This window comes from Nicotiana sylvestris, chromosome 1 (assembly GCF_000393655.2).
Source record: "Nicotiana sylvestris chromosome 1, ASM39365v2, whole genome shotgun sequence".
NCBI classification, from domain to species: domain Eukaryota; kingdom Viridiplantae; phylum Streptophyta; class Magnoliopsida; order Solanales; family Solanaceae; genus Nicotiana; species Nicotiana sylvestris.
The window spans coordinates 6,788,168-6,812,601 of NC_091057.1; the positions used below are offsets into that span (position 1 = coordinate 6,788,168).

The 24,434-nt window shown below is 34.9% G+C and overlaps 2 protein-coding genes across 4 annotated transcripts; one reads left to right on the plus strand and one right to left on the minus strand.

Moving 5' to 3' along the window:
- Window positions 1–153: 153 nt before the first annotated feature.
- LOC104214128 (transcription termination factor MTERF15, mitochondrial) lies at window positions 154–4,602 on the minus strand. 3 transcript variants are annotated; one of them, XM_070148988.1, is made up of 3 exons: window positions 4,468–4,602; window positions 1,917–3,448; window positions 154–904 (listed from the first exon to the last, which is right to left on the minus strand). In XM_070148988.1, the coding sequence occupies exon 2, from the start codon at window positions 3,375–3,377 to the stop codon at window positions 1,992–1,994; it is 1,386 nt and encodes a 461-aa protein (XP_070005089.1). In that variant the 5' UTR covers window positions 3,378–3,448; window positions 4,468–4,602; the 3' UTR covers window positions 154–904; window positions 1,917–1,991. The 3 variants fall into 3 exon arrangements, with proteins under 3 accessions (XP_070005089.1, XP_070004425.1, XP_070004755.1); XM_070148324.1 differs by having other exon boundaries at window positions 154–1,133; XM_070148654.1 differs by lacking the exon at window positions 4,468–4,602 and having other exon boundaries at window positions 154–1,133; window positions 1,917–4,452.
- Window positions 4,603–23,573: 18,971 nt separating this feature from the next.
- On the plus strand, window positions 23,574–23,990 carry LOC104214127 (cysteine proteinase inhibitor B). Its single transcript, XM_009763758.2, has one exon. The coding sequence runs from the start codon at window positions 23,574–23,576 to the stop codon at window positions 23,988–23,990; it is 417 nt and encodes a 138-aa protein (XP_009762060.1).
- The last annotated feature ends 444 nt before the right edge of the window (window positions 23,991–24,434 follow it).

Consider the following 24,434-nt stretch of genomic DNA (forward strand, 5'->3'; position numbering starts at 1 on the left):
CCCACTTGTGGGTTATCCTCTCCAGACCCCACTTGTGGGATTACACTTGGATGTTATTGTTCATAGAAAGGCAAAAGCATTAGACTAGAAAATTGTATGGAGTGATCAGATTTTTGTTGAAAGAGGCAGAATTTTTACCAATTGACCAGAATATATTTAAGGACTGCTGCAACTCGTTAACAACAGGTGCAGAAATACATATATAACACTATGTTTAACTTAACATTATACATACAGCATTCTACTGCGTCTCAATTCTAAAATTTAAACTATATACTGTATATAATAAACACAATGAAGAAAACAATGTATTTACTTACATTAAGTAAATCCTAGTATCTATTATAACACCACAGATGAATCCTATGCCCTCATCAGAACATCTTCTATTTCTCTCTAGCCAAATGTTCCACATAATGCATATAGGGGCTGTTATCCAAATCTTTTCATATTCCCAGCCAACTGTGCTTGCCAACTTAAGAGCTATGTTACTCAAACTCTTCAAATATGTTGTTGGGTGCGTGTCGGATTCTCCAAATTTAGTGCATTTTGGAGGATCCGACACGAGTGCGGCAACACTTTTGGAGAGTCCGCGCAACATAGCTTAAGAGTAGACCCTGTACATTGGCATGACCATTGCACCCCAAACAGACATAAAATTACTGATCAAACCTGCCAAGAAACTTCACAATGAAGTAATAAATGGATCGGTGGACTCTACAGCCTTTTCACACAAGAAACACCAGCTGCACTTTACACAGCCTCTCTTCTGAAGAAAATCTCGTGTTAAGTATGCATTTCTTGAAGCCACCCATCCAACACAAGCAACTTCTGTTGGTGCTTTAGTCTTCTATCGTTGAAATTTCCCAATCGTTGAAATTCCTGCTGAACTATAGCTGCCACCCTGTTTCATTGTAACAATTAGCAACAAAGCAATTTTTGTTCACTGTGGTGCTATAAAGAACGGGGAAGTTAACTTTAAGTTTCTCTGAATGCAGCCAATTATCACCCCAGAATTTGATCTTAGCACCATCCCCAACTTCCAGCTTGATGTTCAACTGATATTCACCCAGTTAAAACAAGCAAACATTATATCATGCACATCTTGATCCCTCTTTCAGCAGCAGCAAAGACTGGGACGAGAAGAACAAATATTATGATAAACAAGAAGAAAAAACTAATAATTGAATGAGAAAGCACATCTAATCCTTTTAATGGACAAGAGCAGTTAACTTTTCACAGCTAATCCTTGCGAATAAAGTACTTGTCCCTTTAAAAAAAAATCCTTTTGCGGTAAGAATAATTAAATGTGGAAATGGAAAATGTTACAAGTACCAGTTGAAAAAGGAGATAGCTAGAAAAAAACATAAAAACACAACCCTTGCTGATGCTAAAATGAGTTGTAACGAGTAGTATGTGGGTATGTTCTATATTTGATGTAAAAACCATGCCACCTCCTTAAAAATTATTTTGCAAGAGAATTGAAAGATTGATATATTCTACTTAAACTTGGAACCAAATGATGGATATGACAAGTATATAGACCTATCAAAATTCCAAGTTTTTAAGACTAAAGGACTAAAAACTTTGGAAACAAAGAACAGCAGTTTTGTATTTGGTTCTAATTCTAAAAGAGGATATGAACGAGCCTGCGCGGGTTGATCTGATGATGTTAGTGGCAGTATTATACAGGAGCCAAAAGAGGCACATAGCCAGCTACAAAAATGCTCCTATTTACCTCCCAGCAAATCTGCATCTTCTTGATGCCTTATCAATGTTACTTACTTCATCTTTAAAAAACATTACAAAGAAATTTATAAAACTAAGGGGATTGTAGAAAAATTGCAACTGCAAAACAGAACATCACACCACAACGGCATGAAGGAAAAGCATATGAATAAGGATGAGAAACATACCTCAGAAAAAGGATCTTCCAAGAGAATGCTACATAGATGTATTTTTGGGTAGAATTTGGAGGAAGGATCCAGAACTCAAGCCAATGAATCCATATACGACTTAATGTTCATAATATCTTCTTTGGACTTTGGATTATTTTGTGGTTTGAAAAGCTTCCAAATTCCCACTGGATGTCGACTTCTCACTTCAGCATTTCTTGCAAATCTTCCATATATTGTTTCACACTCTGGATAAGGCTTGACATATAAGTTATAAAATTTCATTCTACTAGGTTTAATCAACTCCCTCAATCCCACCTCATCACCAAGTCCTCCTATTGATCTTAAATGGTCAATTACTTCGAATCTTGGTAGAATATGTTTATCGAAATTCACCCCCAGGTACTCTGGAACTTCAACAAGACATTGAATATCAACTTTCATCACGTGCACTAAAAACTGAATCTTCTTCTCAACATCCTCTACGCAATAAAGTATCACTCTGGGCTCTTTCCATACCACAGTATAAGCATCCCTTAAGTTTAACCCATGACTGCGTAAGCAATCAACCCTTAGTTTCACCTCGTACCCAGCCTTAAAAGCTCCCTCATGAAAAATATCCTCCTTAATAGATTCCCTACATTTCAAACTCTTAAGCAGCTCCAAACACCGCGATAATTCCCCAACTTCCAATGCAAGAATTCTAGGATCTCTCAGGACATGTTTCTTGATCACCTCCATGTTAAAGCCCAGAACTTTAAATTCATCAAGCAATCGCTTAAACTTATTTTGAATCCCAAAGGCCAAAACACCTGGATAAACGCAGAGAATGCGATCAAATCCAACCTTGTCTATCCTAAAGGCATCAACGACGAATTCAAAACAGTCATGAATCTTGTCTGCAGCCATCATAGTTACCGTGGGATGTGTCTCCAGAACCTTATTTACAGTAATATCACTAACCCCTAAATCTTTGAGGCATCTCAGAGACCCCAAAACACAATCATAATCTAGTTCATACTTCACCGAGACCTCCAGAATATTCCGCACGGCGAAGGAGGATAAATTGGATCCCTCTTCTAATCCTCGGATGCCTCCTTCCCATTTCTTAATAGCATCATATTCTAGAACCCTGGGGCAACTATTTATCACGGACACAAGGAATTCTTGAGATGGTTTCAAGGATAATAGAATCTTAAGAGACTTTTCTATTTTGATGGGGTCTAGATTTAGTAAACGACAATTCTTCTCGAGAAAATTAGTAAGTTCTAGAGCTGGAAAACCATATCTTTTAAGAAGACTAGATACCGCTATGAGATTTCTTTGGGGGGAACTTTCTTGGAATTGTAGAGGATATTGAATTTGGGATATCCGTTTTGCAACTGTTGGGTTAGTGCAAAAATAGCAGTGACTTGGATTTGGAATTAGAGTAGCAGGATTGGAAAATGATGTGAAAAAGGATCTGATAATCCTAATGGTCATGGTTTCAGTTGGTTAGTAAGTACTAAAAGATGTATGACCAATCATCTGCATTCAAACATTGCATTGCTAGCCTGAAACAATTGACTCAACAAGTTAACATAAAATCTGGTGCTAGTGAATGGTTAAGAAACAATTGTCAGATTGTGTGTGTGTGTGTGAATATAACTGCACATTTAGCTACCATGGAACACGTTTGAATTGCATCTTTCCACCTAGTTCTGCAGTTATGTCACATATTGGCTCAACACCACCCCCACCACCCCCAACTAGGAATATCATGACTTCCACACTCATAGTCTGTCAGTGATTCACATAATTTTTCCCCTTTTTTTAGTACGGAACAGACGATATGTCACTCAACTCACAAGTAAAAATTGAATACAACAACAATAACTACTATACCTTAGTCCCAAACAAGTTAGAATCGGTTATATGAATCTTGACTACGTAATTTAAGCTCAATGCATATCATCATCATACACATGTAAAAATCGAATAAACCAAAGTAATCAAATACTATCATTTTCAAAGACTTATATACCTCCTTAATCATCGGCAAATAAGTGAGAACAGTCCTTTTTTCTTATTCCTTTTTATACTCCTATCACATATATAAATATCTCAACCGTTTTTACAACTTACACCTAGGAGTGTCAAATAAGCAGATTAGATAGTACACAAATGAACGGGTCAAATTTACTTGGGCTAAAATAGGCGGGTCAATAGACAAATGATACTTTCACTACAATCTCAAACAAAGTTGAGGTCGGTGATATGAATCCTAAATTCTTTAAAAAGGTAAATCCACATAAATCAGCAACGGGGTAAAATAAAAAATAAATTGCAAGACCCAGCAGGCCACCAAGTTTGAAGCTTTACTAAACAAATTGCAAAAACCTGGAACCAAAGGTTGGATTTTTTAAAAATTTATGTTCGTTTAGGATTTAATGACTATATATTTGCTTCGACAATCTGAAAATTCAAACAAAAATAAAAAAACAGTATACAAATTGCAAAACTCTGATTTTTTATTTTTTTTAAATACAGAAAATAAAAACAGAAATAGATTCTAAACTATATATTCAATTACCTTGACAAAAAAGATCCAAACTGCGACTTCAAACAGGGAAAAGAGAAAGAACCAAAATGCCTGCCTCTGTGTGTGTGTGTGTGAGAGAGAGAGAGAGAGAGGAAAAAGAAACGAAAAAGAAATAGAGAAAACGAAACGAACGTCGTATTAAAAATATACGATGTATTTACACCCCCTTTTTTTAAAAATATACCTACACTACTGGAAATAGAACAAAAGTACCCTTAGTTTGGGTTTTGTTGCAATATTGACCCAGTACTGTTAAAATGGTTGTTCAATTTTGCCCCCTAAACTATTGGAAATATAGCAAAAGTACCCTCTGTTTGGTTTTTGGTGCAATATTGACCCAGTGCTGTTAAAATAATTGCTCCATTTTGCCCCTCAAACTATTAGAAATATATCAAAATACCCTTATTTTTATTTTAAGTGCAATATTGACCCGGTGCTGTTAAAATAGCTGTTCAATTTTGCCCCTTAAACTATTGAAAATATAGCAAAAGTACCCTTGGGTTGGTTTTTAGCGCAATATTGACCCAGTGCTGTTGAAATAGTGGCATTGTCTTTATTCAAAGTATAATAAATACCACATTTTAAGCCTACGTGGCATTGAGAGTGATTATCACTCTCCTAAAGAGCTTGAAGACAAAAAAAAGGTTAAAATTTTATTTTACAATTTTTTATTGTTTAAATTTATTATCTATATTCTTTTCTTAATTTTTTTTCATTATTTATCCCTTTTTCTTTATTTTTTTCTCTTCTCTTTCGTGTGAATCCAAACAGGTGGGTAGTGTCTCCTTCTTGTCTTCTCCTTCTTCATACCTCTCTCCCCCAACCCCTCCCTCTTAGCTCCCCTTCTCTTTCATCATGGTTAACTTGTAGATTTTAATAATAAAGCTGCTTCAATCTCATAAATTAAAATCTAGAACAGATAAACAAAAATAAGAAACTATATTCAGATTTTAAATCAACTAAGCTCTGATAGCCGACGAGGAGATCAAATAAGAAGAAAGAAGACCGGGAAAAGAGAGAAAACGAAGAAAAAAAGATACATTTTTTGCCGGAAAACAAAAACTAAGTTCAAATTTCAACTTGCCATAAACACCATTTTTGTCGGCTTGAATATGGTTTGAGCAATTTGAGAGAGTTTGACGATTCTGGTGCTAGGTTTTGGTGGCTTCTTTCCTTGTTGGAGAGCTTTAGTTGAGCGAAAAGAGTTTTTCATCTCCATGTTTGATGGTCTCCATTTCCGGCGGACAAGAGCTGTTCGGTGAGGTTGGTTGACAAGGACCAGAAGGTGGAGGTTAGGGGAAATAGGAGTAGAAGAAGAAAAGGAAATGAAAAAAAAAATAATAATAATAATAATAAAATAACATATAAAAGATAATTAAATGAATTTTGACACATGGCAAGTAAATATTGTTGTGTGATGTGCACTTTATTAAAAAAACTGGGATTGGCTAAATGGAACCATAAAACTTTAAAATGCAAAAAAGTAAGGAACGATCATGACAAAGCGATGATTATTATGCATTAGGTCGTTTCTTATAGGCCGACAAATGTTTTGGCGATTCGAAGTCTGTCCCCAAAATTCATGAAGAGGGCGTGGACATTAGCACACGAAAATCTGAATTCGTTCTGAATTCCTATTTTATAGTCTTAAAATGCATGAAAATCAGGAACAATCATGAAAAATGATGACTATTATTCAATAGGTAATTTCTGATGGACTCACAAAAATTTTGGCGATTCGAAGCCCGCACTCGAATTCATAAAGATGGCGTGAGCATTAGCCCCGAAAAAATAGAAATCGTCCTGAATTCCTATTTGATGGCCCTAAAATACAAAAAAACGAGGAACAGTCACGGCGAAACAATGACTATTATTTATTAGGTAATTTATGATAGGCCCATAAAATCAGGCTATTCGAAGACCGTCAACCTAATTCAGGAAGATCTCGTGGACATTAGCACCAAAAAAATTAAAAATCATCCTGAATTCCTATTTTACGACCCTAAATGCCAAAAATTGAGGAATGGTCATGACAAAGTGATGACTACTGTTCATGAGGCCATTTCTGATGGGCCCAAATTTTTTTAGGCAATTTGAAGCCCCTCATCCGAATTCTTGAAGATTGCATGGACATTAACACATAAAAATTTAGAAATTGTCTTGAATTCCTGTTATATGGCCCTGAAACGCTAAAAACAAGGAAGAAAAATCCGAGAATAGTCCTTAATTCTTATTTTATGGCCCTAAAATGCCAAAAAATGAGAAACAGTCATGGTGAAGTGATAACTATTGTACATTAGGTCATTTTTTATGTGCCCGCAAAATTTTAGGAGATTCGAGACCGGTTGTCCGGATTCATGCATAAGGCGTGTACATAGCATATGAAAATTTGGGAATCGTTCTAAATTTCTTAGGTGGTATTGATGGCCCGCAAAAATCTATACGATCCGGTAAAATTTTAGGCGATGGGTATCGATGACCGGGGCTCATATAGAAGGCGTGGGCAATAACACATAAAAATCTGGGATCGGGTGGAATTCTAGTTTTATGGCCCTAAAATGCCAAATACCGTGTAACGACCATTGCAAGGAGGTGATTATTATTTCCTAGGTCATTTTTTATGGTCCGGCAAGATTTTAGGCGATCCGGGTCTGATGCTCTGGGCCCATGTAGAAGGCGTGGGCTATAATATACAGAATTCTGAGAATTTTATGGATTTTTAATTTTATAGCCCTAAAATGCCCAAAAATAAGGAACGTTCATGGCGAGGCGGTGACTATTGACCTTAGGTTGTTTTTTATGGTCCAAAAATTTTTAGGAGATCCGGGTCCCGGGGCCCAGACCAATGCAGAAGGCGTGGGCTATAGCACATGAAAATCTAATAATCGGGCGGAATTCTAGTTTTATGACTGTAAAACGCTAAAAAAGAGGAACGGTCATGGAAAGGCGATGACTATTGTTCCTTCGGTCATTTTTGTTGGTCTGATAAAATTTTAGACGATTCTGATCCGGTGACCCAGGCTCATGCAGAAGACATGGGCTATAATACACGAAATTCTAGGAATCGAACGACATTCTAGTTTTATGGCCTTAAAATGCCAAACAATGAGTAACAATCATGTTAAGGCGATGACTATTGTTCCTAGTACATATTTGATGGTTTGACATAATTTTAGGCGATTCGGGGCCAGTGGGCTATAGTACATGAAAATCTCGGAACTGGACGAAATTCTCATTTTATGGCCCTAAAACGCCAAAAAACAAGGAATGGTCATGGCGGAGCAATGCTTATTGTTCCTTAGGTCATTTTTATGGTTCGACAAAATTTTAGGTGATTCAGATCTAGTGTCTCGGGCCCACACAGAAGAAGTAAGCTAAAACACACGAAAATCTGGGAATCGAGCAGAATTCCAGTTTTATGGCCCTAAAACGCCAAAAAATGAGTAATGGTCATGGAGAGGCGGTGACTATTATTCTCTATGACGTTTTGGTGGTCCGATAATATTTTCGGCGATTCGGGTTCAGTGGCCCAGGCCCATGCAGAAAGCGTAGGCTTTAACACACGAAAATCTGGGAATCAGGCGGAATTCCAGTTTTATGGCCCTAAAACGTTAAAAACAAGAAATGTTCATGGAGAGGCAGTGACTATTGTTACTTAGGTTGTTTTTGACGGCCTAAAATTTTTTTAGGTAATACGTGTCCGGTGGCCCCGGCCATACAAAAGGCATGGCTATAGCACACGAAAATCTAGAAATCAGGCGGAATTTTAGTTTTATAGCCAGACGGCTATTATTGTTCCTTAGGTCCATTTTATGGTCCAAAAAGTTTAGGTGATATGGGTCCGGTGGCCCGGGCCCATGCCAAAAGCGTGGACTATAGTGTACGAAGATCTGAGAATTGGACGAAATTCTAGTTTTATGGCCCTAAAATACCAAAAAACGAGTAACGATCATCGTGATGAGGTAACTATTATTCCCTAGGTCATTTTTGATGGTCTAGCAAAATTTTATGTGATCCAAGTCCGGTATCTCGGGCCCATACAGAAGGCGATGACTATAGCACACGAAAATTTGGAATCGAGCAGAATTCTAGTTTTATAGACCTAAACCGTCAAAAATGAGGAACGGTCATGGAGAGATAGTAACTATTGTTCCATATGTTATTTTTTACGGTCCGATAAAATTTTAGGCGATCCGATTCAGGCAGCCCGGGCCCATTAAGAAGGCTTGGGCTGTAGCACAGGAAAATCTAATAATCAGGCAAAATTCTAGTTTTATGACCTTAAAACACCAAAAAATATGGAACAGTCATGGCGAGGCGGTGACTATTGTTTCTTAGATCATTTTTTATAGTCGGGTACAATTGTAGGCGATCCTGACCTTTGCAAAAGGCATGGGCTATAGCACACAAAATCTGGAAATTGGGCGGAATTTCAATTTTATAAGGCTAAAATGCCAAAAATGAGTAACGGTCTTGGAGATGCGGTCATTGTTGTTCCTTAGGCCATTTTTTATGGTCAAAAAAGTTTTTAGGCGACGGCTCATGTAGAAGGCGTGGGCTATCGAACAAATAAACTGAGAATCGGGTGGAATTCTAGTTTTATGGCTTAAAATGCTAAAGAACGAGCAACGGTCATGGCTAGGCATGAGTATTGTTCCTTAGGTCATTTTTATGGCCCGTTAAAATTTTAGGCATTCCGGGTCCGGTGGCCTAGGCCCATATAGAAGGCATGGGCTATAACATATGAAATTATGAGAATCGGATGGAATTCTAGTTTAATGACCCTAAAATGGCAAAAAATGAGGAACGTTTATGGCGAGGTGGTGAATATTAGTCCTTAGGTTATTTTTGATGGTTCAAAAAAATTTAGGTGATGCGGATCCGGTGGCACGGGCCCATGCAGAAGGCGTGAGATATAACACATAAAAATTTAGAATCGAGCAAAATTCTAGTTTTAAGGACCTAAAATGCCAAAAACAAGAAACGGCCACGACGAAGTCGCGACTATTGTTTTTAATTGTCCGACAAAGTTTTAGGCGATTCGGATCCGATGGCCCGTTCCTATGCAGAAGGCATGGACAATAACATATGAAATTTTGAGAATCGGGCAGAATTCCACTTTTATGGTCCTAAAACGCCAAAATGAGGAACGGTCATGGCGAGATGGGGACTATTGTTCATTAGCTCATTTTTTATGTCCGGTAAAATTTTAGGAGATCCGGTCTAGTGGCCCTGGCCCATGCTGAAGGCGTAGACTATAGCACATGTAAATGTGAGAATCGAGCGCAATTCCAGTTTTATGGTCATAAAATGCCAAAGAATGAGGAACCGTCATGGAGAGGTGGTGCCTATTGTTCATTAGGTCGCTTTTTAAGGTCCAACAAAATTTTAGGTGATCCAGGTCCGGTGACTCGAGCCCATGTTAAAGGCGTGGGTTATAGCACACAAAAATCTGGGAATCGGACGGAATTCCAGTTTTATGGCCCTAAAATACTAAAAAATGAGTAACGGTCATGGCAAGACGGTGACTACTGTTCCTTAGGTCGTTTTTGATGGTCCGGCAAAGTTTTAGGCAATCCGAGTGAAAGTACAAGAGGGTGGGGTGAATTATAAACTATTTCTTTTCTTTTATGAGGCAATTGACTAATTTTCTTGTTAGTCGACTGAATCCTTGATGCGAGATAGATATGAGGTAAGTACAAAAAATAAATTGCAAAAAGTAAATCACACCAGTTTTTTTATAGTGGTTCGAATTCAATGTGAATCATACTCCAGTTCTCTTGGGTTGCAAGTGAGTTCTCTTTTGAGTATTTGAAATCTTTGGTATAGGTATGTTGATGTTGTTATACACCAACATCTTTTTCACGATATATGTTCTTTTCTTGCTTTTGATATAATGCCTCACCAATGATTCTTTTCTCTTTTTCTTTTCTCCCTAGTTACACAGTAAATCTAGAACAAAAAGATTGGTAATTGTTTGATCAAAGTATATCTTTCCGCTGAGCCCCTTGTTGTATTTATGTGATTTGAAGGTGAGTCTTCTTGATATGACAGATCCTTAGATGATGGCAACCTAAGGGAGTTGATCCTCAGAATTAATCTTGAATTGATTCCTTCCAAGAATACGGAAGGAACTTTCTATACTTGGTCCTTAAAGAGTGGCGTGATGGCTGTTACTTCCTTGAAGATTGTGATTGATTAATTTCCGCAAATCTTTCACACAGATCGATTGTTATTCCTTCAATAAATAACCGCAGTCAAATATTTGTTCTCTTTGATGCTCGTAATCATGTGCAAGACCGATTCCTTTATCCTTGCTTCTGAATCTTCAGCAGGATCTCATTCCTTAATCCATCCTTCAGGATCTCGATCTCTTCTTCATTCGTAGCCTTCCAATTTAATTTCTTGACTTCCTTCTTTGGAGTTGTTTTCCTACAATAGAAGTAAGTTATTTTTCATCATTAAAACATAGATCTAACAATCATCCCCTATTTATTTCATCTTCAATCGTCTCCCTCTCAACTTGCTCTCAGGTCTTTTGATTCGGCTCCCCATCAACTTGTTGTCTTTCATGAGTTGGTTAGTCGACTTGTCGACCCTTCCCAACTAGTTGACTCGAATTTACCAGCAAATTAGTTGATCATTTCTCCCTCTTTGGCATCACTCAAAAAGAGGGCTAAGCAAGTAGTATTACTAGCACATAATAAGTTTAATAATTACAGTCATCCAGATTATCCAAAAACATTCAAGATAGGTAAATCATGCAAGCATCCAGAAATATCCAGGATGGAGCAAAAAAATTGTCTTAACACAACCAACATTAATCAACGACGAAGAAACTAGGTAAGAGTATTGCAGATGGCTTCCTTGAGACGGTCAAAGCTTACGTTCATTGTGACCGAGATTCCATCAACACGATCATGCACTTCCTTAAAGGCTTTTATTGCCTTTTCTGTAGTCGTCTAAACCATGACTCTTAGCTTAGACACATCAGAACCTATTTTCTTGGAAACTTTGTAGATATCACTAACTGAAAACTGCGTGATTAGGAGCATATCTTCGATGGCAGTCAGTTTGTCGTCAAGTGCAACAATCTTTGCAAGTAATTATGGATTGTTCATAGAAGCATGAGAAGTATCAAACTTTACCTTGAAGCTAGAGGGAATCACTTTTGCTTCAGTTTCATGCTTTTTTATCCAACCACCGTCCACAACAACATAACCCAAGCTAACAAACGCTCTATTATTGTAATACTTGGAGACCGACACATAGGGGTAGTCTGAGAGAGGGATATTGAAGGCTTTAAGGAGGCGAGTGATAACTATCACATAGTGAAGACTCGATGGTTCTTCAGTACATTCTATCATAAAATTGATTACCTAGGAGGATGACTTCACTTTGTCTTTGTAAGAAGGCAGTAGACTAGAAATGTGTCTCGTTAAGATAGAGTGGTATATGATCATATTCTAGGAAGTATGGTGGTGGCAACAATATGAGCAAGAACACAGGCTTCAAAATTAATGTCACTAGGTCCTAATTGATTGGTCAAGGGATCAGATAGGAAATCAACAAGACATGTTTTAGCTTGTTCAAACGACACTTCACAATCTTCAGGCCAAGAGTATTTAAACCGACCAGAGCAAACATAACTTTTAAATTGAAACAGATAATCAAAGGTGAAATCGTCTAGAACAATATGCTAACCTAGCACGAGGGACCCTATCTTATCAAAATTCGGGGATCGAAGATTTGAATAGATTATGTGAACAAGATCTTCACAGACCTTTAGATGGGTTAGACCAAAGAAATCTTTTCATCCCTGAAAACTAAAGAAATCTTTTACCTTATAATTTAGGTCATCCATCCTTTCTAAATTGGCGATTCTTTCATGAGCATTGATTTTCTCTTAAAGGTAACAAACTTGTCTCTATTGGGTAAATCCCTGTAGTTCACTTCCGACTCTAGCACATTGTCTTAGTTTATCTTCACTTTCTTTGGGGTGTAGGCTTCGACTTCTTCTTCTATAGGATGTTTCCTAGGGATTTTTCAGTAAAGCTTCGAGCATCATTAGAGAGGTCTGCCCTAGAAGATGAGAAGTCCTCAAAGTGATCAGTCCCAATGGTGAAGGGTTATGATGGTTGAGTAGGGATTTTTCCTTTGGAACGGGTGCTGTTACGGATGGAGGCAAAAGTTTTTTTTAAGCTTTATCCATTGGAGAGAGAGGGTGAAGGTTACAATGTGAGGGCTAAGGAGAATTAATATATATATATATATATATATATATATATATATATAGAGAGAGAGAGAGAGAGAGAGAGACGTAAGAATGCGTGATAGAAACGACGTGATTGATGGGTGCAAAGAAAGGGAACATGCACGATCAATTGATTCAGTTTCCATCTCGGGGTACAGAAAAGGTAGGAAGAGGGACTAAAAACGGAGGCGTCTCATTAATGCTACTGGCGGTAATGATGAGATACAAAAGTACAAAAAGATTTCATACCAAAATCACTATCACACATAATCTTTGAAAAGTACAGAAATTTCGAAGGCCTATTTAGAAAAAAGAAATAATGCCAAGTAAATCCCTAAGGTTTTGAAATATGTCTTCTAAAAAAGTCTTAGTAAAAATATTAACTTATTGATTATCGGTACTAACAAAAGATAATTCAATGTTACTCTTAAGAACATGATCTCTAATAAAATGATGCTTGATATCTATATGCTTTGCCCTATAATAATGTACTTGATTTTTTGACAAGAAAATAACACTAGAATTTTCACGGAAAATTTTAACAGGCTTAAACGAAAGATCATAGTCACTTAGTTGGTGAGTCTTCCAGAGTAGTTGAGCACATTATTGTCCGATAACAATGTATTTAGCCTCAGTTATGGATAATGTGACTGATCCTTGTTGCTTACTATTCCAGGAGATGAGTGATTTTCCTAGTAATTAACATGTTCCACTTGTGCTTTTCCTATCATCTTTATCTCCTAAAAAGCTGCATCTGAGAAACCTTCAAGCTTAAAATAGTTAAGACGTGGATATCATAAATCATGTGATGTAGTCCCAATAAGATATCTAATAGTTTATTTCACTGCAGTTAAGTGAGACTCTTTGGGAGTTGGTTGTAACCTGGCACATCTACATACACAAAATATTATGTCAGGTCGACTAGCAATTAACACGAAAATTATGGATTCGAGGGGAATTCCAGTTTTATGGCCCTATAATACAAAAACGAGGAACTATCATGGCAAAGCGATGACTATTGTTCCTTAGATTATTTTTTACGACCCAAAAATTTAGGTGATTTTGAGCTCATCGGTCGAATTCATATAGATGGTGTAGACATTATCACAGAAAAATTGAAGATCATCCAGATTTTTTTTTTGTGGCCCTAAAATACCAAAAAATGGGGAATGATCATGGCGAAGCGATGACTATTATTCATTAGGTCGTTTCTGATGGGCTCACAAAATTTTAGACGATTTGGAGCTCGTCACCATAATTCATGAAGGATCTCTAGTTGATCTCTTATTAGTTAATACCAAGATCATTTTTTTTATAAAATGAAAAATTCTAGTGAAATTGTAGATCGCCTACTGTTATCTGGAAATCGACCATGTGTTATAATGATCACTTAAGTGATCCCCGATTGATCGCTTAATAGTTATTTCCGGTATTTTTTAATAAAGTGGGAGATCCTTTTAAAATTATAGATCACATATGTGTTATTTAGAAACCGCTCATGTATTATTTATGACTGCCTAAGGGATCTTCGATTGATCGCTTGTTAGTTCTAACTAGTGTCATATATATATATATAAAAGAGGGAATAGAAAAGGTGACTTGGCACATCTCTTAGACTAGGATTGCTATTTATCTTTTCTTTCTCATTTTTTTTGATATTTTTCTTTTTCATATTCAATTGTTTAGGCCTCTTTAATAACATAATCCCATGTTCTAGCAATCCTAAAATTCTCAATATCCAAAACCGCAGTTATCATTTTCAATATTCTAATCATTAAATTGAATTGAATGTTGCAATTAAAACAAAGGAACTCACTAATTCCTCATCTCTTCTGTTACAAATTTGGATACCTAATTCCTTTAATGTGTATATATATTGTGGATCAATTACTATTTCTTTACCTCTTGTGTTCCATGTAGTTCTCTTACTCAGTTTTGTTTTGCTCTAATATATAGTAATTTCTTGAGTTGGGTCTAATAAATATTCGATATTTGTTTATCTTCATTTCAAATTTTATTTTGCAATTGTGCACTTTTCTATTCTCAATTACGTCATCTCAGGTATATCCATATATAATATTTATAACTTCTTTTTCCTGACACACATTTTATATTGGTATTTTCTAGAGGTGTAACTCTGGAGGTAAGTATGTTGCGATGTCCTCTCAAATTTTTATGAAGATGCTTCAAAGACAATAATATAAAACGAGAAAGAAGACAAGAAAAGAAAGAAGGATACTATAATTAGGTAGATAAATAGCTTCATGTGGATAATTTTCATCATTGTGTTCTGAAGATCAGAATTGCATGTTATAATTTTTAAAATTTTTTCCTTTAAATAAAGTTTATTAGATTGCATCTTATTGAATTAGTTTCTTATAACTTATATGTTTTTATACAATTTAGTATAATACTTTTTGAAAGAGTTTATAACACTAATATATAGAAAAAGCTAAAGGTCATTCGAATAGTCTTCTGTAACAAAATTAGAGATGCACAAGTGTTTTCTAAATTAAATATATGATGATCAATTTTGAAACTAAATCTTGATCGATAGTTATGTTGCATTATATATTTTATTCTACATTGAACATCTTATTATATAAGTATCTTAGTTTTCGTTGTCCGCTATTTAGGTAGACGCTAGACTAACTGGGAAAAAAATGTGATTTAATCAATTTATAAAATTAATTTGTATGCATGTATATGCAAATTTTATCTTGATATCGATTACTTTTACAAATAAAAAACTGTAATATAATATTTCTTTATGACCGCGCGAAGCGCGGATGAATTTACTAGTTTGGTTATAAAGTGGGGGATCCTGGTGAAATCATTGATCGCCTATGTGTTCTCTTGAAATCGCCCATTTATTATTTATGATCACCTAAGTTATCTCTAGTTGTTCGCATGTTAGTTATTGACATGATCGTTTGTTATAAAGTAGTAGATCCTGGTAAAATCATAGATCACTTATATGTTATATAGAAATCACTCATGTATTATTTGTACTTCCTATATGGTCTTCAGTTTATAGACAAGAGGGGTTGCTCTGATGGTAAGCAACCCTCACTTCCAACCGAGAGGTTGTGAGTTCGAGTCTCCCCAAGAGCAAGGTGAGAAGTTCTTGGAGGGAAGGATGCCGGGGTCTATTTGGAAACAGTCTCTCTACTCTAGGGTAGGGGTAAGGTCTGCATACACACTACCCTCCCCAGACCCCACTAAGTGGGATTATACTGGGTTGTTGTTGTTGTTGTTGTTGTTGTTGTATATGGTCTTCAGTTTATTGCTCATATGTTATTTGCATTATTTTTTATAAAGTGGGAAACATAGTAAAACCATCGATCGTTATGTGTTATCCAAAAATCGCTCGTATATTTTTTTATTGCCCAAGTTATCTCTGATTGTTCACTTATTAGTTATTACTAAGACGTTTTTTTAATTTTATAAAGTGGGTGAAATCATAAATTGCATATATGTTGTGTAGAAATCACCCGTATATTATTTATGTCCATCTAAGTGATTTCCGGTTATTAGTTAATACCAAAATTATTTTTTTATAATGTGGGAGATTCTAATGAAATCATAGATCGCCTATGTGTTATCTAGAAATCAGTCATGTATTATTTATGAATGCTTAAGTGATCTTTGGTTGATCGCTTATTAATTAATACCGCAATTATTCTTTTATAAGATGATTTTTTTTTAGTAAAATCATAAATCATCTATGTGTTATTAGAAATCATCCCTATACTAGTTATAATCGCACGAATGATATCCAATCGATGGCATATTTATTTTTACCAGGATCAAATAGTAACAGATTAAACATCAACGAATTATTCAATCCTAAATAAAATACAAAGAAAGTGAGTGAAAATGACACAGGAAAAAAAAAACAACAACAACAGCCCAGTATAATCTCATTTAGTGGGGTCTGGGGAGGGTAGTGTGTAGGCAGACCTTACCCCTACCCTAGGGTAGAGAGACTGTTTCCAAATAGACCCCCGACATCCTTCCCTCCAAGAACTTCCCACCTTGCTTTTGAGGAGACTCGAACTCACAACCTCTCGGTTGGAATTGAAGGTTGCTTACCGTCACACCAACCGAGAGAGTTGGAAAAAAAGAGATGTATCGAATTTGCAAATAACGAATTCCAAGACCTCTGACTCTTGCAGCTCTTTTAATTGCTAGGCGACAGGCGCTAGCCATTCTTCCTCTCATCTCATGTCATTTTCAGTCCATTTTTCTTTTTTTGGTAATGAATTTTCTGTCCTAAATATTGGTAGGATCTCTTTTGAGTTTTAGAAATTATAATAAAAAATATTACATTATACAAATAGTAATAGTATTTGTTATATGGTCAAGACTTCTCTATAATAATAATTTTTTAATAATAATACTTTATTATAACGATTGATTAGTATTTGTTATATGGTCAGACTTCTCTATAATAATAATACTTTATTATAACGATTGATTTTGTTGTTTTAGATAAATAGATGAGAGGTTTTCAAGATATCCAGTTAGATCTTCGCGTAAAAGAGATCTATCCATTTTAGAGTTCGGAACTGAAATGTTATCTTTTTGGATTCAAAAGACTTTTTTAGGTGTAAAAAAAAAGTTACCAAAATATGTATTTTACAAAAATGCGGTTGAAAATCGCGTTTTCTATGAAAGAAGTTCTTTATCCGACTCATAGCCTGTTTGGCCAAGCTTCTTTTTGGCCAAAAGTGTTTTTTTTTGTCAAATGTGCTTTTGGCCAAAAATTGAGGCGTTTGGCCAAGCTTTTGAAAGGAAAAAAAAGTACTTTTGAAGAGAACCAGAAGTAGTTTTGGAGAAACAGAAAAAAGTAGTTTCTCTCCAAAAGCACTTTTGAGAAAAATACACTTAAAAGCAGTTTTTTTAAGTTTGGCCAAACACTAATTGTTACTCAAAAGTTCTTTTCAAATTAATTAGCCAAACACAAACTGCTTCTCATCAAAAATACTTTTGAAAAAAAACACTTTTAGAAAAAAACACTTTTCAAAATAATCTGATTTTCGCGGCCAGAGACTCATTTCTTTGAACTTTTAACAAGCATTTAACTAGGGGCCTACAATTGAAACAAAACTTATTATATATAAAATGAAAACTAATTGTTTTTCTTTAAGTATAAATGTACTGTCACTATTCATGGGATGATGTAGCTTTTTCCGAGTGTGAAAAATGCACTTGTTGTCTTAAACTCAAACTATGTGTATGTATTTTTATATTTATATTTATATTTATATTTATATTTATATTTATATTTATATTTATTGATCCATATATAAATGATTGACAAATTTTTTTATCTGTAATGGCACGTTATTACAGACGCACTTAAAACATTCTGAATGCACATCTACTAGTATTGTAACTAAGCTACATAAAATTGATTGAAACTTGAAAAAAAATAATTAAAGTTGTGTTAGAAAATAATTTTTGAAAGTTGAAGTTGTATTTTAATATGTATTTTAATTAGAAAAAAATAAAATTTTGTGAGTGCCAAGAAAAATTTTCACCCAAAAATCGGCCCATAAAATTTTTTGGAACTTACAAATTTTTCTTTAATTTTTTCAAAAATTGATCAAATTTCATGAATAAATATATATTTTGTTTGTTAAATGCTTCTCATAGCAAAAAGTTACTTTATTAAAATCAGAAGTGCTTGTTAAAAGTTCAAAGAAACGAGTCTGAGTCGGATAAAGAAACAGAACTGACACTTTTTGTAAAACGTTGATTAAAGCGAGGTTTTGAACTGCGTTTTATCTTAACTGCAGAAACGGACGTTAAGATAAAACGCGATTCAAAACTGCATTTTATATATTTTGGTACCTTTTTTTTACACCTAAAAAAGTATTTTGAGTTCAAAAAAGATAAAATTTCGGTTCCGAACTCATCCATTTTAGCCACCCCCAGCTTTTTAGGGGATTTTAGTATGGTGAATAATTATTTGTGTACTCCAATCGTACGAAAGGCCGGTTAAGGGCGCGGGAACAAGAAACTCCCGTAAATAGAAGAAAGACAATGTGCTTGAGGGTAATCAGAGGAAATCAAATTAATCACAATATTGGGATTCTTTTCTCCTCATTGCTAGCCAGTTGAGATGCTATCTTTCTTCTCATATTGGAATCGAATTTAATGTTAATACTATAATATATGTTCTCTATAACAATACTTTGTTATAATATTTAAAAAATATTAAAACAAACAACATTATTATAGAAAGGTTTGGCTATAGTAATTAACAGAAATTCGATAAATATACATATTAGTGGATTTGCACCGTACATGATCCATAAAAGATAGAATTGCACGAACCAAACTCCCAAGTTATAATATTTTCTATCTGTATATAATTTATTAATTTCAACATGTGTAACAGTTAAAAAGATATCATTTAATCTTTTTAAACCAACGATCAAAATATCATAATTCGAACCATAATATCATAAGTTTGAAATTCTACAGTCTAATTGGATTTTACTCTATTTTGTTAAGAAGAAAAAAAAAAGAAATTAAATAGTTTAGGCAGCCATAGTGGAATATGGCAAGTGGATTAAATTATCTTTAATCGCAGTTGCTCAATTAACAAAGTACTGAAACCGCGCTAGTTGGAATATTCTAAAAATATATAGTACTAATAGTTCCATTTATTTATTATGTACCTAAAGATTGTAGTCATAATGCACCCATTGTTGTAACATAGTAGTTGATGATAGACTATAATTACGTATTTTAGTCGATTATTACACTCTAATTTACTGCACTTTAGTTGAGTTTGCGCTTTAATCGCTAGTGTTTTGCACTAATTGTGTGTTTTATGCCTTGTAGTTGTGATTCTGAGCTATATAGATGTTATGAAATGAATTTAAGTGGTTTGGAGCTTTGAAGTCTGAGTAAGAGCTCAAGGAATTAAGCCAGGATCATGTTCGGGGATCAACGGATGATAAAACAACAAAACGAAAACTCGAAGAGGCATATTGCGCACTGTCTAGTAAAATGGACATAACTTTTTACTCAGAACTCCATTTGGGCTCCATAATATATGGTTGGATCGGTAACCGCGGCAGAGGGCAGTCGCGGACAACTGAAGAATCTGAGAGGGCGTTTGGCCGCGGTTCCGGCGCGACCGCGGTGGAACAGCGGCACGATGCGTAAATTTCAGGGACCAAAGTGCAAAACACGGGATTTTAAGCCCTAAACCTTATATTAAACCAAGGAAGCCGGCCAAGAAAAGGAGAAGACACATTTTTGACATAGATTTGACCTAAGGAGGTAGAGACACAATAGGAGCAAGGCATGAGAATTCTTCTACAAGTTTTTTCTTTTCTCTTCCTATTTTTTATTGTTGGTTATGACTTTTAGTATTGTAGTTTTACATACTATTATGAATAGCAACGACCGCATTGTCCTTTTTATAAGGCATAGTTGGGCGTAATCAGTAATCAATAAAATCGATGAAAATTTATGAGATCTAATATTCAAATTTTGATGGAGATAAATATATTAGGTTATTTTATTTATCTAGGTCTGGATTGATTTAATTGTCTTCGTGTACCTTATAGATTATGGATTCGAGCCATAAAAACAACCATTAATGTTTGCGTTAGGTTAGACTGTTCATATCACATCTCTTAAGGCGTAACTCTTCTCTTAATCATACGTAAATGCGAGATGTTTTGTCAACCAAACTATACTCTCTCTTTTTTGATTGATTGAGTTATCTGATATTGTACTGATAGGAGCTAACAAATATTCGATAAAATTAATCGAGATGCACGTAAACTGATTCGATTATAAAAAAAAAATTGTAGTCATGAATGTCAATGAACTATAAGAGGAGTTAATGGGATACAACAAATCCATACAACATAACAAAGAAGAAATGACAAATGAATGAGACTCGCAAATTGCCTTTGTCCACACTGCACTGTCACCTTTTAGCCACTCAAGAAGATAAGCATTTATTTACACAGAAACAATCATATCTAAATTCCAAAGAATCAAGAAATCAATAATGCGATTTATTAATTCCGAGATCCCTTACTTTCAATAAGGGAGGCTCAACGGATTGCGTGACTTGAGGCGAAAACATATTGAGAATCCCTTAAATTTATTTTATAAAATATTTATATTAATAACAAAATTTATTTTTTAAATAACAAATTAATCATTTAAGATCCAAAAAAGCAAATTTCAAAAATAATAAAAAAAATAAAAGAAGAGCATAACTTGAAAATGGCCCACATTTGAAGCTCTTACCCTATTTAGCCCATGTTTTACATAACTTGAAAGAAATTTTTCCGTCTTTAGCCCACTATTAAAGAAATAGTTTTAGGGTTTTTATTATTTTCTTCTTCTTCATTCCCTTCTCTCTCTCACCGCCTCTCACTTCTTTCTTTCTAACCCACATAGATCCCTCATCCTCTCTTAAAATTAGCCATTAGCAATGTATTATGCTTCTCTTACAAACACACAACATCTGCTACATATCTGTCTCCCCCTTTTTCACAGATTATCTTAGTCAATAGCTGAAGCAACTTCAATTTGTGAGGAGCACAACAGCTTTATTCCCTCTCCTCTACCCCCCACGCAGTTCTGCCATTAATGGCTTAAGAAGGCTCGGGCTCCTACTCCGTCGTCCATGGTGGCAAGCAAAAGAATATTGAAGTTTTTTGAAAAAAATATGAAAATACACACAGATCTGAAAATAAATAGCTCTCAACCTTGATTTGCACCAAAAAATAAACACTAATGTTGGAAGATTTTGAAGTTTGAAGTTTTGGTCATTATTATTATGACCTTGAAGTCTCGAATCTGAAATTGGGTTTGTATAAAAATCATAACTATGTAGCAGTTTGTATCAAAATTGTATACTAGTGTATAATTGTGTATATGGATATACAAACACCTCCTATACACTATTATACATGTTTATACAAAGTTATACAGTATTGTATAATTGTATATAAATGTGTATATTTGTGTATAATATTATATAATTATATATTTTTAAGTTTATAAGGATGTATATACATTGTTAGTGTGTAAGAGGCCTCTACAGAAGTTTGACACTTCTTTCTCATCTTCTTTTTCGTGTAATGTGTTGTATGTGCGTTGGAGGGATTCTACAATTCATTTACCAAGTTTTTATTTTTCTTTTATCTTGTTGGATTGCTTCAGCAATTGCACATAAAAGTGTTTGAATTTCTTACCTTCAGATAATATGTATTATTCAGGATTTTTGAGTTGTGTTGTGGCTGATTTGCATTTTTTTATCAAATGCTTAATAATCAAAGGAAATCAACAGAATGAAAACAACTGGTTGTATACAGAGGGAGCAAAATAAGCTTTCTTGCGGGAATTAGCCTATTATTTTTTGGGCTATAGATTTGCAAAGTGGTATTTAGGCTGTTATATTACAAGTCAGATGTGTGAGTTGTATTTATGTGAAATTATCCCTAAATTCCAGGCTAGTTGGATGACTAATGAGTAACAATTATTATTTCGCCTCAAAATTAAATTTCACTTATTTTATATTGTGAGCTTTCACAGTTACTTTCAAGCATTTCGTCAACGTAACCTATATCACAATCACCACCAAAAGGATGTGGTGCAGTGGATGTAACTGCTCTTTTCTTAATAAAAGGTCTCGAGTTCGAGCTCTGGGTATGGAAAAATCCTTGATAGGGAGCGCTTCCCCCAAATGGGGCCCTACGCGGCGCGAATCCAAATATAATCGGGCTCCAATACGGATACCGAATACCAGGTGGAAAACCAAAAAAACCTACATCACATTCTTTTCTTTTTATCCCAACTTGAGAATGCTAATATGAACAAGTTCATATAAGTACAAGTTTCATTAAAAAGTGACACATAGAACTTATATTCTTCTTACCTTTCATAAAGATGTACATTAATTAATTATAGTCAAACTATAAAAAGAATAAGGAAGACACGTGTCATTATTAGAGTAATGTAAATACCTCTCACTTTACAACCAAAGGATGTGGTGCAGTGCATGAGACTGCTCTTCCCTTAACCAGAGGTCTCGAGTTCGAGCCCTGGGTATGGAAAAATTCTTGGTAAGGAGCGCTTCCCCCGAATGGGGCCCTATGCGGCGCGAATCCGGATATAGTCGGGCTTCAATGCGGGTAACCGAATACCGGGTGGGAAACAAAAAAAAACCTCACTTTAAAAAATTTACTATTCACTTTTTTTGGTTTCTCATTTGGACGCGTATTGGGACTCGATTAAATTCGGATTCGCGTCGAAAAATCCTACATTAAAGTGTAAAATACACCTTAATAAACGCAACTTTGTACCTAAGGCTCAAATCTGAAACCTCTGGTTAGGAATAAAGAAGTACTTCCTGGGTTGTATCACAATCCTTATTAGTTTTTTTAATTTTTTACCACGTATGAGATATTCGCATTAGGGCTGGCTACCATTATCTTCTACTACAGTCAGACATTTCTAATGACATTACTATATAACAGTCATTCATTATAAAAGCTAAGTTTTTTACGAAATTAATTTTCGTATTATGTTATAATATATATTTTATATAACATCACTTCGTTATAATCGCCGATTAAAACAAATAACATTATTATAGAGAGATTTGACTGTATTTTATCTCACAAAAACGCGGCATCACGTACGTGTTGCCACCACCCTCGTAAGTCATAACGTGTCTCAATACCACTCTCCTCTCCCCCCACCCCCCACCCCCACCCCACCCCACCCCACCCCACAAAAAAAAACTCTTATATAACTCCCTATCTTCTCCAAAAAAAAATAACTCACTTCTCCAATGGCAAAAATAACAAAAATCCTCTCTTTAATCCTCCTTTTCTTCATTATCTCCTTATTTTCTTCAACTCCAACAAGCGCTTTAGGAGGAAAAAAATTAGGTGGAAGAACACAAATCCAAGATGTGAAGACAAACAAAGAAATTCAAGATTTGGGAAAGTTTTGTGTTGAAGAGTACAACAGAAATTTGCAAAAACAAAAACAGAAGGTTAATAATAATAATAATAATGGGTTGTTGAGTTTTTCTGAGGTTGTTGAAGCAGAAAAACAAGTTGTTTCTGGTATTAAATATTACCTTAAAATCTCCGCAACTACTTCCTCAGGTTCTCCGAAAATGTTTGATGCTGTTTTGGTTGTTAAAGCTTGGGAGAAAAAGAAAGAATTGCTTAATTTTTCTCCTTCTCCTGCTACTAAGTGATTATGGGATAGTGATTAAAAGTTTAAACTGCTGGTTCTAATGCTTAATTAGAATATTTTAATCTAATTTTTAAGTATTTTTGTTTTTTAACTCCTTTTTCAGTCTTTAATTTGTAACGTATTTTGGGTGACTTGTTAGTGTTGTATTATGTGATGCAATAATCAATCAACGGCATATGTTATTGTTAAACTTTTGTGCTACTTTCCTGTTTTTTTTTTTTTTTTTTTTTTTTTTAAATTCACTTTCGTTACATACAAGATTTTCCTGTGGTTATTACTTCCCAAATTTTTATAAATAGTTTCTGGCGCGGGCTAAAAGTAATAATAACCGGTGGATTCTTTACGTTATTTATTTTTTTCCTGAAAATATAAAAAAACAGGTAGTTCTATGTGTTTGAGCTCCCCAATGGCATGCATCTCAGAGTAAGTAGGTTTTTGGAGATCC

What these genes read in the sequence shown, in the direction of transcription:
- LOC104214128 (XM_070148988.1), bottom strand. Translation starts at nt 3,377, where the DNA reads ATGACCATTAGGATTATCAGATCCTTTTTCACATCATTTTCCAATCCT.
- LOC104214127 (XM_009763758.2), top strand. Translation starts at nt 23,574, where the DNA reads ATGGCAAAAATAACAAAAATCCTCTCTTTAATCCTCCTTTTCTTCATT.